Source organism: Gopherus flavomarginatus, chromosome 7 (genome assembly GCF_025201925.1).
Source record: "Gopherus flavomarginatus isolate rGopFla2 chromosome 7, rGopFla2.mat.asm, whole genome shotgun sequence".
In the NCBI taxonomy this organism is placed as follows: domain Eukaryota; kingdom Metazoa; phylum Chordata; order Testudines; family Testudinidae; genus Gopherus; species Gopherus flavomarginatus.
Window position 1 is genome coordinate 99028799 of NC_066623.1, and position 19239 is coordinate 99048037.

At 39.5% G+C, this 19239-nt stretch overlaps 1 protein-coding gene across 4 annotated transcripts in view; it reads left to right on the forward strand.

The window, feature by feature from the left end:
- ITGB3BP (integrin subunit beta 3 binding protein) overlaps window positions 1–19239 on the forward strand; it is a 54786-nt gene that overhangs the window by 20981 nt on the left and 14566 nt on the right. For all 4 annotated transcript variants that reach the window (XM_050962081.1, XM_050962082.1, XM_050962083.1 and 1 more), the window contains exons 4-7: window positions 9802–9893; window positions 16609–16687; window positions 18258–18351; window positions 18967–19026. In XM_050962081.1, the coding sequence (XP_050818038.1) occupies window positions 9802–9893; window positions 16609–16687; window positions 18258–18351; window positions 18967–19026 (325 nt within the window). The remainder of the gene's footprint in view (window positions 1–9801; window positions 9894–16608; window positions 16688–18257; window positions 18352–18966; window positions 19027–19239) is intronic.

Sequence of the window (19239 nt, forward strand, 5' to 3'; positions counted from 1 at the left end):
CTTTTTCTGTGTTCATATAGCTACAAATTGGTGTCAGATACTGACTGCTGCATCCCATCCTTTCAACCGATTGCTTCTCTTTCTCCCTAGACATTTTACATTTATTTTAAATGTTTTAGGATTTTACTAGGCCTTTGATTGGCAAGTTTTCAGAGGGGTCCTTCCAAAGCAGCTCTTGGGAGGTCTACTTGCCCCAACCGGCTCTGTCTGGTGTTCTTTACCCACTTCCTTCTGTCAGTTTCTTCCTTCTTGCCACTTTATGGCGAAGCTTGATTGGGTTTGGCTAGTTACTCCTTCTCTCCTTGAATGTGATCATTGCTAGTCAGATTCGTTTGTCCATAATGGCAGTAGTCATTTCATGGAAAAGCAGATTTCTCATACCTTGGTCATTGTTTTCCATGATGTGGCAGCACTAGTATGTACACCAACCTAGTCGGGAATCATGCTCGGGCAAAATGACTAGATAATCAGGGTAGTGTATACTAACCATAATTGTGCTCCAGCTTTGATGTTCTTAACGTGGGAAACTTGCCTGCACCCTGGGAGGAAAGGGAAGTGGGATAGAAATCCTGTGTCCTAATGGTTACATCTTGATAGACTGATAGATGAGGAGGCCTCATCTGTTTCCAGTGTTGCCATGTCTTAGAAAGCAACGAACAAAGAGGAATCTGTTCTTGTGAGCACAGAAATACAGTTGCAGATTTTGTGGGTGTCTGCAGATAATGAAACTGTGCCTCAGCCTTGTTGAATATATACCCCAGAAGGTTAATACATTAATTTAATACCTGATGTTAGCATTATATGCAGCTTTAGAATCTTTCAAAAATTCAACAGGCTGGGGCTTTTAAAATATGCAATATTATTCACTAGCCCATTGTGTATGCATTTACGTTTTTGAACAGCTCTTTCATTTGGATGTCGATAAATACCTTCATCAAGTCATACATAAATGTGTCTGTCTGTACAGCAGGTGTTAATTTTCTGCAGAGCTGCACAACTCTAGGTGTGCATTATACATCTTTTTTTATAAAAAGGAAAAAATGCCTTGAGGACTAAAATGCTTGTGTATTGAGATGTCAATGGGAAAGGTGAGCCTGTACTGTATTTCCATACTGAAATTAAATATGGACATAAGGGAACATTTCTTTTGGGTCATAAAAAGACTGATCACATGTTCACAGCTGACATTTAGATGGATAATTATTCAGTAATGGAGTACTAACTACCTTTTTCTACATTCATATAGCTACAAAATGGGGGCAAAGACTGACTGCTGCATCACATCCTTTCAGCAGACTGCTTCTCTCTCCCTAAAGACATTTCAAATTTTATTTTAAATGTTTTAGGATTTTACTAAGTAATGTAAGAATACAACAATAGAGAATTGTATTACAAAATGTATTTTATTAGCTATAAAGACTTTCCTATTTACACCATGCAAAGTACAAGAAGTTCCATATATAAATGCTGTCTATTTGAGAACACAGTAAATATTGTTTTTCCTTTGAATAAGAGTGACTAAGTAAAGCCCTTAAGAAGTCTAAATGCCTAGAGCATGGTACAGTTGGTTAAAAGTATACTGTATTTTTCAGAATCTAATCACCCTGATGTAAGTACACATGCATGATATCAAGAATTTGTTGTTGCAGTGCTCTGGTGGGCTGCCTGAGAACTTACGTGTGCATTGGCAGACTACCTTGAAGTACATGGCCCATTTATTACCTTCTGAATAAATAATATGATCCCTTCCTCAGTTCCTCTTCCTTAATAGCTAGTATATTTTTTAAGATTCATTTTTAAATTAATTTACTAATTTTCAAATGTACTTAGGGTTCAGCTCTTCTACGTCACTGGTGCAGTGGTAATTTCTGTCTCATAACTGATGGTTAATTTACTACAAGTACTTAAATTTAAATTTTAAATAACTTGGGGATAGGGCCCTCAGCTATTGTAGTGGAACAACTTAAACTTTTATAACACTTTGTCATGCTGAGGAATCTCAAAACCCTTTACAAAATATTAAAATTAAAACTTAATCCATCCTACAGCGCTAATACTTACATGAAATAATTTAAAAGCCAGTAAAAAGAAGTGAAAGTACTTAACATTTAGACTGAATCAAGGGGAAGATGGGGCTATTTCTAATGTAAAAAAGGTGATATATAATAGCTAAGGGTGAAATCCACCCCAGTGCAGTGGGCCTGCACTGGTACCTATGCACCTCTTAAACCCCACATTAAGAGCCCACAGCTTGCTGTAACTCCTCTGCCCTTGAATGTATTCCACCTTACAGAGGCAATGAGACACTGTAGTATACTTTGGGAATGAAGCTGTGTGTATTGAGGTAGGGGTAGGTATTTTAAGAACTAAGTGAAAATGCTTCTTTATTAAATTGTTTTGGTAAAAATAATACTGATTTTTATTATTTTTGGAAATAGAAGAACTGGGCATTGTATTTGATCGGGTCTTCTGACCTGTAAATGCTGTGGACACTAAAATTGACTGACATATTACAAGCGCTTCTAAGGGTACATCTACACTACCCGCCGGATCGTGGATCAATTTATCGTGTGTAGTGTAGACACGATAAATCAATCTCCGATCGCTCTCCCGTCAACTGCTGAACTCCAGCAGTGCGAGAGGCAGAAGCAAAGTTGACGAAGAAGCCATGGCTGTTGATCCCGCGCCGTGAGGACGCGAAGTAAGTAATTTTAATTCGATCTAAGATACGTCAACTTCAGCTACGCTATTCTCATAGCTGAAGTTGCGTATCTTAGATCGATCACCCACTCCCCCAAAGTAGACCAGGCCCAAGGCATCCATTGACATAACCAAGTTTAAAAAACCCTCTATCCTATATCGGAGAACAATAGCATGCATCACACTTGCATCATCTCCTCTTAACGAATGGCCATTGCAGAGAAACTAAATTAATTCTTTGCATCGGTCTTCACTGTTGAGGATGTGAGAGAGATTCCCAAACCTGAGCTATTCTGTTTGGGTGACAGATCTGAGGAACTGTCCCAAATTGAGGTATCATTAGAGGAAGTTTTGGAACAAATTGATAAACTAAACAGTAATAAGTCTCCAGGACCTGATGGTATTCACCCAAGAGTTCTGAAGGAACTCAAATGTGAAATTGCAGGACTACTAACTGTCATCAGCTTCTGTACCAAATGACTAGGGGATAGCTAATGTGATGCCAATTTTTAAAAAGGGCTCCAGAGGTGACCCTGGCAACTACAGGCCAGTAAGCCTCACTTTAGTATCAGGCAAATTGGTTGAAACTATCATAAAGAACAAAATTTGTCAGAGACATAGATGAACATAATTTGTTGGGAAATAATCAACATGGTTTTTGTAAAAGGGAAATCATGCGTCACCAATCTACTAGAATTCTTTGAGGAGGTCAACAGGCATGTGGACAAAGGAGATCCAGTGGATATAGTGTATTTAGATTTTCAGAAAGCTTTTGACAAGGTCCCTCACAAAAGGCTCTTAAGCAAAATAAGCAGTCATGGGATAAGAGGGAAGGTTCTCTCATGGATTGGTAACTGGTTAAAAGATAGGAAACAAAGGGGAGGAATAAATGGTCAGTTTTCAGAATGGAGAGAGGTAAATAGTGGTGTTCCCCAGGGATCTGTACTGGGCCCAGTCCTATTTAACATATTCATAAACGATCTGGAAAAAGGGGTAAACAGTGAGGTGGCAAAATTTGCAAATGATACAAAACTGCTCAAGATAGTTAAGTCCCAGGCAGACTGCGAAGAGCTATGAAAGGATCTCACAAAACTGGGTGACTGGGCAACAAAATGGCAGATGAAATTTAATGTTGATAAACGCAAAGTAATGCACATTGGAAAACATAATCCTAACTATACATATACAGTGATAGGTCTAAATTAGCTGGTACCACTCAAGAAAGAGATCTTGGAGTCACTGTGGATAGTTCTCTGAAATCATCCACTCAGTGTGCAGCGGCAGTCAAAAAAAGCGAACAGAATGTTGAGAATCATCAAGAAAGGGATAGCTAATAAGACAGAAAATATCATATTGCCTCTATATAAATCCATGATATGCCCACACTTTGAATACTGCATGCAGATGTGATTGCCCCATCTCAAAAAGATATATTGGAATTGGAAAAGGTTCAGAAAAGGGCAACAAAAATGATTAGGCGTATAGAACAGCTTCCGTATGAGGAGAGATTAATAAGACTGGGACTTTTAAGCTTGGAAAACAGGCAGCTAAGGGGGGGGGGGTATGATAGAGGTCTATAAAATCATGAGTGATATAGAGAAAGTAAATAAGGAAGTGTTATTTACTACTCAAAATACACAAACAAGGGGCACCAAATGAAATTAATACGTAGCAGATTTAAAACAAACAAAAGAGAGTATTTTTTCACGCAACACACTGTCAACCTGTGGAACTCCTTGCCAGAGGGTGTTGTGAAGCCCAGTACTATAGTGGGGTTCGAAAGGAAGCTAGATAGATTCATGGAAGATAGTTCCATCAATGGCTATTAGCCAGGATGGGCAGGAATGGTGTCCTTAGCCTCTGTTTGCCACAAGTTGGGATTGGGTGACAGGGCACGGATCACTTGATGACAGCCTGTCTGTTCATTCCTTTTGGGGCACCTGCCATTGCCCTGTCAGAGAACAGGATACTGGGCTTGATGGACCTTTGGTCTGACCCAGTATGGCCGTTCTTATGTTCTTAATGGCAGATACAAGGGATAATTTAATCATGACTGCTTATTTTGCTCAATTCCAACTGATTTGGAAAAGAAAGTCCAATAATTAGGAGAGAGCCTAAACAAGGAGAAATCTTACATTGCACGCAAAAGTGACAAGGATTGGCTTTGATGGATATTTGTTGGGAGCAGATTCCAGAGCCAAGGGTTCACAGTTGAGAAGGCACTACTCTGTACAATGCCTTCAAGTTCAGCCTTTGGGACAGACAGCTGAAGTCTTCCACTAGTCTGCAAGTATAGAAATGGGACACAGAGGGAGAGTTGGTCTCTGATTGTAGCTGAAATTTAAGCCATTGTGATGTGTAACTTAGAAGCTGCCTATGTAGGCTGTATGATACAGAATACTACTATCATGAGTTACAACTCATGATAGTTGGCTCACTGCCAGAAGGCTTTTATGCTATGGGGTTTTATATATATATTTATAATATCTCTGGTATAATCTGTAGTCCCCTGAATGGACTTGTTATATTCAACAAGAAAAAACTCTTTGCTCTTGGGCCACAAGTCACTATAGACTTATTATCCTCCCTCTTCCCCCACCCCCGAAAAAACAAAAAAAAACCCCCAGTCAAATAGAAAAAGAGAAGAGAGGATTTGAGTCTGTAAATAGAAGCTCTGAATTTGTACATGAAGCAAAACCTATTGAAGTCATATGAATTTGAACTTGTTTTTCCTGAACTTAAATCTAGCTTAAATTTTCTTATATTTTTATTAGGGCTGTCGACTAATTGCAGTTAACTCACCCAATTAACTTAAAAAAATTAAACATGATTTAAAAAATTAATCATGATTAATCGCAGTTTTAATTGCATTGTTAAACAATAAAATACCATTTGAAATGTACTAAATATTTTGGATGTTTTTATATATTTTCATATCTATTGTATTCTGTATGGTAATTTAAATCAAAATGTATATTTTTTATTACAAGTATTTGAACTGTAAATAATATAGTATTTTTCAATTCAGCTCATACAAGTACTGTAGTGCAATCTCTTTGTCGTGAAAGTGCAACTTACAAATGCAGATTTTTTTCGTTATGTAGCTGCTCTCAAAAACAAAACAATGTAAAACTTCAGAGCCTACAAGTCCACTCAGTCCTACTTCTTGTTCAGCCAATTGCTAAGATAAACAAGTTTCTTACATTTACAGGTGATAATGCTGCCCTCATCTTATTTACGTCACCAGAAAGTGAGAACAGGCATTTGCATGGCACTTTTGTAGCTGGCTTTGCAAGGTATTTACATGCCAGATATGCTAAACATTCGTATGTCCCATCATGCTTCGGTCACCATTCCAGAGGACATGCTTCTATGCTGATGACGCTCATTAACAAAATTATGTGTTAATTAAATTTGTGACTGAACTCCCTGGGAGAGAATTGTATGTCCCCTGCTCTGTGTTTTCCCGCATTCTGCCATGTATTTTATGTTATAGCAGTCTCAGATGATGATCCAACAAATGTTGCTCATTATGAGAAAACTTTCACTGCAGATTTGACAAAATTCAAAGAAGGTAACGATGTGAGATTTCTAAAGAAAGCTACAGCACTCGACCCAAGGTTTAAGAATCTGAAGTGCTTTCCAAAATCTGGAGGGACGAGGCATAGAGCATGCTTTCAGAAGTCTTAAAAGAGCAACACTCCGATGTGGAAACTACAGAACTGAACCACCAAAAAAGAAAATCAACCTTGAGCTGGTGGCATCTGACTCAGATAATGAAAATGAACATGCATCGGTCCGCACTGCTTTAGATTGTTATCAAGCAGAACCTGTCATCAGCATGGACGCATGTCCCTTGGAATGGTGGATGAAGCATGAAAGGACATATGAATCTTTAGCGCATCTGGCACGTAAATATCTTGCGACACTGGTGTCATGGTACAATTCCCCACTCTAAACCTTAGCGTCCAAAAGATGGGGTACCAGCATGAATTCCTCTAAGCTCAATTACCAGCTTAGAACCTGTAGCGCTGCCACCAACCAGGAATTCCAGTGCCTGGTACACTCTGGTCCCCCCAAAACCTTGCCCGGGGACCCCCAAGACCCAGACCCTCTGGATCTCAACACAAGGAAAGTAAACCCTTTCCCCCACCATTGCCTCTTCCAGGCTTCCCCTCCCTGGGTTACCCTGGAAGATCACTGTGTGATTCAAACTCCTTGAATCACAAAACAGAGAGGACAATGCACCTTCCCCCCTCCTTCTCTCTTCCCCTCCCAGATTCTCCCTGAGAGAGACAGTGATCCTAACACAGAGAGAATTTAGCCTCTCTCTCCCCCTTCCCTCCTTTCTCCCCACCAATTCCCTGGTGAATCCAGACCCAGTCCCCTGGGGTCTCACCAGAATAAAAAAAACAATTAGGTTCGTAAACAAGAAAAACTTTTAATTAAAGAAAAACAGTAAAAATTATCTTTGTAAATTTAAAATAGAATAAGTACAGGGTCTTTCAGCTATAGACACTGGGAATACTCTCCCAGCCTAAGTATTCAAGTACAAATTAAAATCCTTTCAGCAAAAATACAAATTTGAACTCCTTTCAGCCAAATGCACATTTGAACTCCTTCCAACCAAATACACATTTGCAAATAAAGAAAACAAGCATAAGCCTAACTCGCTTTATCTACCTCGTACTCACTATTTTGGATCTATAAGAAACTGTATCAGGGAGATTGGAGAGAAACCTGGTTGCACATCTGATCCCTCTGAGCCCCCAGAGTGAACAACCACCAAAACTAACAGCACAGCACAAAAACTTCCCTCCCTCAAGATTTTAAAGTATCCTGTCCTCTGATTGGTCCTCTGGTCAAGTGACAGCCAGGCTTACTGAACTTGTTAACCCTTTACAGTCAAAGAGATATAAAGTACTTCTGTGCTATTAACTTTTCTTATCTGTTTATGACAACTGGCTACACCAGTGCCATGAGAACTCCTGTTCTCACTTTCAGGTGACACTGTAAACAAGAAGATGGCAGCATTATCTCCTGCAAATTTAAAAAAAAATTTTTACCTGAGTGATTGGCCAAACAAAAAGTATTTTTGAATGCAGTTTTTTGTGTGTGTGCATAATTCTACATTTATAAGATCAACTTTCATGATAAAGAGATTTCACTACAGTACTTGTATTATATTATTGTTTTACAGTGCGATTAATCGCAATTAATTTGTTTAATCGCTTGACAGCCCTAATTTTTATGGCTTTTTCTTCTTCTCTGTCAGATCCTTCCTTAAAACTTGATCCTTCCACTTATTCTTCTATCACTAGTATCCTTTCCAGGGCTGTCTGCTGCCACTCTCACACTAATCCTTTTATAATCTCTGTTGTATCAATCTGGTTTACATGATAAGATCCTTTGAGCAGGGCCTTTTTTCTTGCACATAAGTAAAATGCTATGTACTTCTAAGGCACTATGTAAATAACAAAACTAAATCTCTGAACTAAAAGTTAATGTTGTGGTTCATAGTGATGATAGTCACTAATATTGTTGAAGATATGATAAAAAGAACTAGGTCTCACTTTTTATCCTTTTGTAAATGTGCTTTAAGCCATATTTATATTTTAAATAATGTATTCACTGTCCAAGCAGTCAGGTCAGCTGACATAACAACGTGAATGGCGGGGAAGAGAAATCTCTGTTGCCATTTAGTAAAATTTTTTTTTGGAGTACCATCCCCCCTGTCACCTGTCAGAGGACAATCAGAAGTGAAGACACTATTTTATCTGGATAGAATTTCATGTTTGTAGGGACTCTGACTCAAAAACAACACTGTATTGGGTCTGGTTGTTTGAGAGCTTTCTGGCTTTGAGAACTTTTGATCCTCGTGCAATTATTTCTTTGTTATGAAAGCATAATGATAGGTTTCTATAAAATCTTCAGAATAAATTATTGGTGAGAGGGAGAGAATAATCATCCAGCTCCTTCCTTGCTGTGCACCTGAAGTGCATGGAAGTGAAATTTAAACACAGTAAAGACGGACTGTATATTTTGCCATCCCTGTAATAAAATCTCACGGGAAATATCTTCATACAGTGATTCCTGGGGCTCAGGCTAGGAACTTTACATATAATATTTGATTAAGGTTGGCTTTTTGTCCCTCAATATAAGTATACTGTATGTTTCTTGACATTTATATATGGCTATCAGAATAGCTCCAGCAGATATGAATCAAGAAGCAGTAGATTTAGTTAGTACTACAATAGCTTTCTAAATTCTTGTCCATTTGATTGTTCAGTTGAAAAACTTTTTTCAAGTTAAATTGATCTGAATATACACCAATCTAAAGCTCGTGATCTATAATTGCTCAGCTAGCATCACCGTGTAGGTTATACAGATTTCTTACCCAAAAGGCAGTTTCTTTTCTTTGCACCACATTTGAATTCAAGTTTAATTAACAAAGACATAGCAATGGAGTTTTGTGGTGATTCCCTCTCTCATCCCATTTTCTGACAGAAAGATGCAAATATTCTAACAATCTGTACATGGAAATACAGAAATATGACTTGTTCACACCCTGTCATATGACAGGCACTTGGCTAGAATACTGTAATATCAATGTACTATGTGAGAGCATTTGGAAAGAAGTTGCACTGTCTCCTTTTAGTCGCATACAGGATGGGGTTCAGGGTAGAGGCCAATGCTTTCTGTTTGTTAAATAAGGTGGAGGTTTTACTTCTCAGTCATAGCAGTGCTTTGTAGGTAACAATTTTTCTCCAACATGCTGCATTTTAAAAAATATTCTTAAACAAGGTGTTCAACAGTTTTTGATCTTTTAATTTCTGACAGAATCATACCAAATTCCAGTCACTGATACTGTAGTTCCAAATTCTCTACATCTAAAAGCTACAGAAGCCTCTGTATTAAAAATTAAAAAAAAAAAGTTGGTGTGTTTGTTCATGGACAGTCGTCCTTGTTTCATAAGCAAGCTGTTTTTAAGAGATTTTTCTGTAGTGAGGATGCATGCTAACACCTCTTTTTTTCCCTACAGCTTCAAACTATATACAGTACACCAGTTTCATTTTTATCTGTGTTTTTGTTTCTTTCTTTAATGTGGACTACTTAGGAGACAGAGATGAGCTGAATGACCCAGAAATCAGTGTATCCAGAAGAGGGCAACCTCAAACAGAAGAGTATGATAAGTAAGTATACCAGTTTGTGGTGATAAAATGTCATCATTTTCAGTTATTAGAGAAGTGACTGTTTCCTTAGAGAAATAAAATTTAGAATGATTGTTCGTTTATACTTGAGATTATACAGGGTGGGATTTTCCAAAGCAGCTAAAGGAGTTGGACACCCAACTCTGATTTTTCCATGGGATTTGGTAACCTAACTCCATACCCATCATTAGAAATCCCACCTATAATGGCACTATTGTAATTAAGGTACACGAAGGAATGTGTTTTGTTTTTCCAAACTGTTTTACATGTGCAAGCTCTATAGATTTTGCTGGAAGCATTGCTTGTGGCAAAGATGCATTGCCAAATTCTAGTGGTTGATTTTGATACCTCTCATCACAATGGGTCATGATTCTAACTTCAGGTGTATATTTGTTTTGCTGAAACGTTCCCATAAGAATCTTGTTTTTCTTGCTGCAAACTATCTTTAGTACATAAGCCTTCTGACAGTGATGGACGTTTATAGACATCAATTCAGAAAAGCACTTATGCAGGTACATCAAGCTAAGTGGCTTCTCAGGTGCTTTGCTAAACAGGGATGGACATAAGGAGTGCATAAGGAAGGAATGCTTAAGTGTTTTGCTGAATAGGACTCAGAGCTGGTAAAATATATTATAGATGAGGCTGGTAGCGTGATACATATTAAGGTTGTCTGGCACTGCCCATTATAACTGAGGCTATGGTTTAGTCACAGAGGTCGCGGAAGTCACGGAATCCGTGACTGCCAGCAACCTCCATGACTTCAGCCTCCGGTGGTCGGGAGCTGCAGGGTCCCCTGCCTCCAGTGAGGGCAGGGAACTGCCAGGTATGCCTGGTGCTCCTGGTGGCTCCTGGAGCTCCAAGCCACCACAGGCTCAGGGGAACCCCCAGCTCTCAGCCGCCATGGGTGGCGGGGAGCCCCCGGCTGCCGCAGGCAGCGGTGGAATCCCTGAGCCACTGGTGGCAGAGGATGAACCTCCAAGCCGACTGGGGAATCCCAGAGTCCCAGGTACAGGACCTCCAAGCCCTCGGCTGCCACGGGCGGTGCGGGAATCTCTGAGCCTGCAGGTGCCACCACTGGCGGGGAACCACGCAGCTCCCGGCCGTGCTGAGGAAACCCCCACAGCTCCCGATCCGCTGCCGATGGGGTTACCCTGCAGTGCCCAGACGATATGGGGGGTGAGGGCACCCCACAGCTCCCAGCCCCCATAGGCAGCGGGGGCAGGGCCGGCTTTAGGAAGTGCGAGGCCCAATTCTAATAGTTTCGAGGGGGCCCTGGCAGGGAAGACAAAACATGTAAAAAAAACACGTGGGGCTTGCACTCACCAGGCAGTGCTTCGAGTCTTCGGCGGCACTTTGGCGGTGGGTCCTTCACTTGCACCAGATCTTTGGCGGCACTGAAGGGCCTGCCACCGAAGTGCCGCCGAAGACCCAGAACAAGCGAAGGACCCACCGCCGCCAGGTGAGTAAAAGGACCCACTGCCGAAGTGCTGCCAAAGACCCAGAGTGCCGCCAGGTGAGTAAAAATTAAAGAGGCACCTCTAGCCAGGGAAGGGATTCTCACTGGGTGCGGGGCCCTCTTAGGCGCGGGGCCTAATTCGGGGGAATTGGTGGAATTGCCCTAAAGCCGGCCCTGAGCGGGGGACCCCTGGAGTTGCATGCAACGGGGTGACCCTGCAGCCCCTAGCTGCTGCAGAAAGCTCCTAGCCCGTGTATAGCTGCCCCGCTTCAGGCAGTGTGGAGACCCACAGATCCCCATTTTTTTGAGGTATATTTTTAGTAAAAGTCATGGACAGGTCACAGCTTCCGTGAAATTTTCTTTTTTGCCCATGACCTGTCTGTGACTTTTACTAAAAATGTTCTTGACAAAAATCTTAGCCTTAATTATAAGACTCTGTTTTCTGTTGCTTATAATTTACCAAACTTTAACAGTTTGGTTGAAATTTTCCATGCCAGGTATCTGCCTGAGTTGAAGTTTGGGGGCAAATTTCATCCAAAATGGTTCCGCCGTTTCCAAGAATGAAGCTAGGGAAGACACATGCTGTTGTGCCTATGTTAAATGCTGGGTGAACTTTTCGTTGAAAAACTCTATTGCCCCCTTGCTTTGGAGCAGGGCCTTGAAATTTGGCCTTCGTGTCAGCAATGTGACTTTTGCTGTCCCTTTGAAAATCTATCCAGATTTTGCCAAGGTATAAGCCTTTGAAAAATTGCAGTTTGAATAGACTTGGTGTATTCCATTCTCACTGAGCATGCTCTGTCCCCTCCTTGCTCCTGTGTGTGACCAGACTGTGAATGTACAATTCCCACAGAGCAACTAACCATGTTCGAACTAGGGCTACAGGGGTCAAGCTGGACTTTCCCTGTCGTTGCTGCCCCCAGCTGCTTGAGGCTGGGCATTGGCACTGAAAGCAGGGATCCTGTCTCTCCTGTGCTCTAAGTGCCCCCCTGCTACTACCCTGGCAGCATGGAGGAGGAAGCCACCTGAAATGCAGAGGAGACAAAAGCTCTGAAATGCAGAGGTGGAGGAAAACTAACAGATTGGAGCAAGGAGTTTGGTGAGACTGGGACAGGAATTGGGGACGGACAGAGAAGTTACTGGAAGTTGGTTAGAGAAACAGGACTGGGAACCAGCTGGCTGGAGTGGCAGAGGACACTGAAATTGGATGGGGATTTGGGGTGCAGAGGGAGAACTGGAACTGGGTGAGCAGAGAGACTGGGATGAGGAGGTGAGGGAGGGGAGACTGAATGAGGAGAGTAGGACTAGGAGTCGGCAGGGGGGAAGGAGAGAGATCAGTTGAGGAGCTGGAAGGAGGGAACTGTGCAAGGAAATAGGTAGGAGAGAACTGCGATTGGATGTGGGGACAGGGAGAGATTGGGTGTAGGGAGGAGCATTAGACTCAGAGAGCACACCTGGATGGGGGAGACTAGGACTGGCTAGACAAAGGGAATAGGGCCTAGATGAGAAGCCTGAGGAATGAAGACTGGGACTGACTAGGAGAATGAGACTGAGACAGGGACAGTTGGGACGGGAAGGTAAAGAAGAGGTCACGTTTGTGGGAGTGGGCAGAAGAGTCTGTGCCCTCTAGAGTACACTCCTCTCAGGAGCCTGGAATGAAACCAAAGGTTCCTGAGTCTCATCATTCCTCTGCCGTCAGCAAATATCTATGAAACCCACTGTCAAGGTGTGTCTTTTCTCCCTCCCATGCTGGTCCACATAAAGAATGACAATCTACTGCTGCAGTTACTCTGTTAACTTAATTGGCAGAAGTCTATGTGGTGGATCTCAAGTTTCCACCCTGCTGATGAACCACGTGGGTGTCCATATGATGCCTTGAGGGAATCTATTTTTTCAGTTCATCTAAAACAAAAACAAAAACCTAGAAAATTACAGAAAAGCCCACCATTAAAAAACACTAGTAAGATTGCGAGGTCAATGCCTGTGCAAATGTAATTTATTCCTCTTGTGCATATGCATTGATACAGTATTTAATTACATGATTGCATGCTATTTTTTCCACTGCACCCTTGCCTCATTCAGTGGACAGGATGGACAGTGCTCACTTACTGAGCAGCTCTTCAATATTTTGTTTTTTCCTCATTGTTCAATTTGTCCTGCAGACAATGGTCTCCTTCTTTACACAACCTTGGCTTATCTCCAGAGCAGGTCCACCCACCCTGTGCACTGAATGAGGTAAGAATCCTGTGGATGGTGCATATGCAGTCTGGTCAGCACTAGGAGATCTGAGAGGCTCAAGCATGCTAACTAAGGATGGAATTTTCAGAGATTTTAGATGCTGAAATCTAAGTTGCCACTACTGAGCATGTGCAAATTGTGATTTTTTTTCCCCAAAGATTTATAATGCAGCCAAATCTGGGTGGATTTTCTTAGGGGTGGCACAAGGTACAAGGTGATACAAAGGCCACCCTCTGCCAAATTTCAAGCCCTTGCTCCAAAGCATGGGGATGCTAGAGCTTTTCAAAGAAAAGGTCATGAGAATTTTTTTAAATGGGCAAAACTTATTTTTTCCTAGCCTTATTCTTGGAAACAGCAGAACCATTTTGTCTGAAAGTTTCCCGAAAAGTTCAGTGTGAGGCAGACACTTGGCATGGAAAATTTCAGCATAAAGTCTGGTAAAGTTATAAACAACTGAAAAAAGGGTCTGATAATTGTCAGGCAACTTTAATAATAGCTGGCTCTACCACCCCTGCCTATAACTGAAAGTTTAGCAGCTTCAGTCAAACAGGAATTCTTATTCACTTCCTCCAAATCTTAAGTAGTTTCTATAAGTTTTCCAAAAATGCTTCTAACAGTTATGATTTGCAACCTTTATTTGAATAAGCATTATATTTTTTTTTCTTGTGCTTGGAGTTAGAGCTCTTCCTTTTGATAAAGGTATTTCAGAAGGTTCTTTTTATTATACTAGATGCTTCATCTTTTTGCTTAAATGTGGGATTCCTTTATTGCAGGATACTAAATATCATTTAAGTGGTGGAGCCCACTAGAACAGTAAGCAGCACTCTAGTTGTTAGGAATTAAAATCCTTCAGCTATATCAGTGATTGTAATTCATTAAGTGCTCATTAAAAACTATGACCCAGTCCTGCAAAGGGATCCACATACACTGACCTTGATACCTACTTTACAATTTAAGAATGTAAGAAAAGTGTCTTATGTCCTGACCTTTCATCTCAATCTGCACAAATTCAGGGGACCATGCTAGTAGATTCCCATGCAGAACTGGAACTTAACCTGCTTTGACTTGTGATAAAGGGACACCAATTTTAAAATTTACCTTGATCTTTTTAATTTTGAGCATGGCATTTAAATCCTCTTTCATGATTTTAATTTTTTTACACTAAAAGCTGTGGGTTTACTTGTAGGTTTTATTAATTTTTGGAAAACATTTTACTAAAGAGACAAGGTGAGTGAGGTAGTATCCTTTATTGGATCTTTTATTGTTCTCACCAACAGAAGTTTGTATAATAAAAGATATTGCGTCACCCATCTTATCGCGCTCATATCCTTGGACCTACAGTTACACTCCATACATGTTTTACTAAAGGTACATTGAATTTGTGTGGAAGTCACAAATGAATGTCAAAGTTAATCAGCTAAAATGCTTTCAATTGTGGAAGAATTCACTACAGTTCCTTCATATGAAACAGTTGTTTTTTTTCTTCATGCGTAAACTAAAATCCCAAGAGAGTACGTAACAATTGGAATAATTAACCTGGTTGACTCTCCATCACTGGAAGGTTTTAATTCAAGGTATGGTCTAAAAGGTATGTTGTAGCTCAAAAAGAAATGATGGGCTTGATGCAGAAACTTTTGAGTGAGGTTATATGACCAGGCTTGATTATCATAATGGCTCCCTTTGGACCTTTTAAAAAAAATATTTGAATAATCGTAATCTCTTTAGGCAAATATTTACAAATGTCTTGTTTTTAGTGTGGAAAACTCTTAATCCAAGCAAATATAGTCTTCCCATGATACAGTAAATCTCTGGTCAATGTATATACCATTGTTTCCAAGTGGTGGTAACCTTTCAGATGCAAACCCATTCAAGTAAGCATGGTCACATTTGACATGTAAATGTTTGTATTCAATATGTTTAAAAATAACTGCAGAAGTTGAGAACAGTGGTTAGTGACATGTCAATAAAGCACATGTGCAAACAGACACCTACATAGTAATATTTTATGTGAACTTCCATACGCTTTATATTCTAAGGGGAAGAATATATTGTATGATACACTGACATTGGCATTTCCTCGTCTGGGTAATCATCTGTTGCTGTGTAAAAATGTGATGATAATAATAACTTTCTTTTTCCATAAGGCTCAGTATGACAATGAGATCCTTCCTTTTGTTGGGGAAAAGAAAAGTGAATGGATGTTTTTCCACTTGTCCATATTTGATTTCTATGCTGACATGCTACAAAAAGAACCAGTTCTAAATCTTTGTTATAAGAACATTTGATGGTTCCCCCCATAAGTATTTAGTGCACTTCCTCAATCATACACTGAATAATCTGTGATTTAGAACCTGATCCAATTGTGTAGTACTTTGCTTTTCTTACTACGCTCATCAACCTCTAAAATCTGACTAATCTTTACATCAGTATTAGAACAGGTCTGTGGACTGAAGGATGGTCTAGTGGTTAAGTCACTGAACGAGACTGCATGGGTTCAATTCCTGGCTGTGCGACAGCCTTCTTATGTGATCATGGGCAAGTTGGATTGGGTATGTCTACAGTGGACGTGGCAGCAAGTCTCCCAACCCCAGAGGCTCAAGCGAACAGGTTTAAAATTTTGTTTTTTTTAAAAAAGAGTGTGGAGATTGTGGCTCAGGCTCTCAAGCTCACCTGACCCCTTAGGCTTGAGAGCCTGAGCTGCAACATCCACATTGCTATTTTTAGCTCACTAGTTCAAGGCCCGCTAGCATGTGTCTGTCTACCTGGACTTGGAGGCTTGTTCTGCTGTAGTGTAGGTATAGCCTTAATTTCTCTGGGCCTTAGTTCCCCATTTTTAAAACAAAGATGATACTTTCCTACTTCACAGTAGTGTTATCAGGATAAACTATTGTTTACCTAGTGCTGAGACATTACTGTTGTTGGGGGGACCTCTAAGAAAGACTTTTTAAATGATTATTCCCAACAGATGCTGACATCATTGATTTAAATCATTTCTCTTTTATGTAGGTTTATGGTGTTGCAATCTGAAGTTGAAAATTCATTGGTGAGATTTCTGAAAATGAGACAAAGCTTAACAAGTTTACAGGTGTGTCTCTACTGGCATTAATTTTCTTAATATACTTCAAAAAGAAACTAGAAAAGAATGAAATCTTATATACAGTATCCTTTGAGATTTAAAGGAGAGAAAAGAAAGCTTTTGACCAGAAAATCATTGAGACACAAATATAGAAGCTGACAATACTATTTAATTTTTTTCCCAAGTCACTTTTCAAAGTGCACTGGCACAACAAGTTTTTTATTCATAGAGTCCAAGGCCAGAAGAGACTATTGTGATCATCTGGTCTGACCTCCTGTGTGACACAGGAAAATCTTTGCTTGTCCAGGATTTGAATCTGGGACAAATCCTGCAGCGAAAGCAAAATTTATACCTCTATACCAATGAGCCAAAAGGTCTGTTTTTAACTTGTATACCTGTGTCTAGGTTGTATAGAAATTATACTATGTAAGGTCACTACTAAGTAGCATTGACAGAGTTATAAATTATTGCTGCATAGATTTCATTAGAACATAATAATGGTCCATCTAGCTTGTCTTCTGATTGTGGCCAGTGGTTCAGGGAGAATGAACAGAACTGGGCAATTATCAAGTGATTCAGCCCTTGTCATCCAGTCCTAGCTTCTGGCAGTCCTACTGTTGTATGTAAGGACTTGAAAATTAAACATCTATTTGTGTTGAAGTCATCATACTATTACATTCATTGTTAATATGTCAACTTTTGATGATGTCTATTTATCACACACAATATTGTTATTCATATTCTCATACTGAATAAATTCATGACAAAGTTCTCTTGTGTTCTTCAGTGTCCTCAGAAATAATTCAGCATATTCAAATTGTTTTATTTTACTTACACATGTTGTTACATACACACTGTTGTTTCAAAAAGACTTATTTAGATTGACCCCCTGGCACTATTTTTGAAATTCTTTAATTAAAGATTTTCAATTTTGCTTTTACAAATACATTTAAAAATAAAATCTTGGCCTTGCTAATGAAATTGATACAGTGAGGATTTTTAGATTTATTATTAAAGTTGAAGACCATATGCAAGAGATTCTTAAAAACGATAGATTTTCTTTCTTTACTAACATATTAAGGCAAATTTATACATGTACTAGAATTTTTTTTCTGGGGATCAGGTGTGAATCTCTTTATTTAAAAAGCTGAAGATATATAAATGAAGCAAACATAACAGGAGTTTTCAAATAATGTTTTCAAAAATACACAAGTTCCATTTTCAAAAGTGACCTACTTACTAAGTCCCACTATCTTTCATTTACTTATGTTAGTTAGGTGCTTGTGAAAATGTTACCCTTTGCTGGAGTAGGTTGTTAATTATAAGTTGCATTGAAAATATTTGTTAGACTGTTTATGCAGTGTTGTAACTGTGTTGGTCCCAGGACTTTAGAGATGAAAGGGTGGGCGAGGTAATACCTGAAGAAGAGCTCTGTGTAAGCTCAAAAGCTTGTCTCGCTCACCAACTGAAGTTGATCCAATAGAAGATATTACTTCACCTACTTAGTATCTCTGTTAGTCTGTATAGCAATTTGTTGGTTTAGGAATAAAATTAATATTGTTTTTAATTCTACTTTCAGGCTTTAGAGGGCAGTAGAGAGCTTGAAAATATTTTTGGCATCTCAGACTCATCCTGTAACTTGAAAGCTGAAGTGCAGAAGACCAAAGTGCTAAGTAAGCTTCAACAATTTTTATCTCTTTACTATAATTTGACAACTAACACGTATCAGATTTTACACTAATTTTAAATTTTGCATGAATACAATCACTAATACTAAGTGCTATCGTAATACAAACAGAAGTTTTCGTAAACAATGTGCTAGTGTTTGGTATTGTCTTTGTGCTTACATTACTAACCAGAGCAAGTATGTTCAGGATAGGGCATAAGATTGCCAGGTCCAGGAGACTGATGTAAACAAGATGTCAAACCTACATGAACCTATAGCACCCTTTGTAGGCATGCATGCATTTCTGCTGACCATAACAGGGAGAAGAACCATTCCTCTCATCTCTGAACTTGAGACAAAGTGCCATGTTATCATCAGAGGGAAAGATTAGAAGAAAAATAATGGGTGGGACATAAGCACTAATTTGAGACATTGTGCTTGGGTTTTGCAGATTATTTTTTATTATGGCTTTTAGCCAACAATATGTGCTGTTTTTATTGTCCTTTTAAAAAATACATCTGCTGGGAGAGGGGGTAAAGACAAGGTATCTTGTCTTTAACTGCTTTCATTAAAATCTTTAGAGTAAAATTTTCTTGGCCTTTAAATGTGTTTTATTCATTAGTGGCTCAAGCAGAAAAACAAAAGCTGCTGAAGAGGAGTAATGCAAAACATCCTGCCCGAGGTAATATTTATTTTTAAATTTGTTATCTAGCATCTGCTTTGATGGTTAATGTCTATCATTGGGTTCCTTTCAGTGACTTCCTTTTGAAAGTCTTCAAATAATCTTTAGCAAAGAACCATGTCAGATTTGTGTTTCCTTCCTATATATAGGCTAAACTAATTTTTCTTTTTTGTTCTTTGAAACTTCATGTTTCTTTTTAGCCTGATTAGTTGT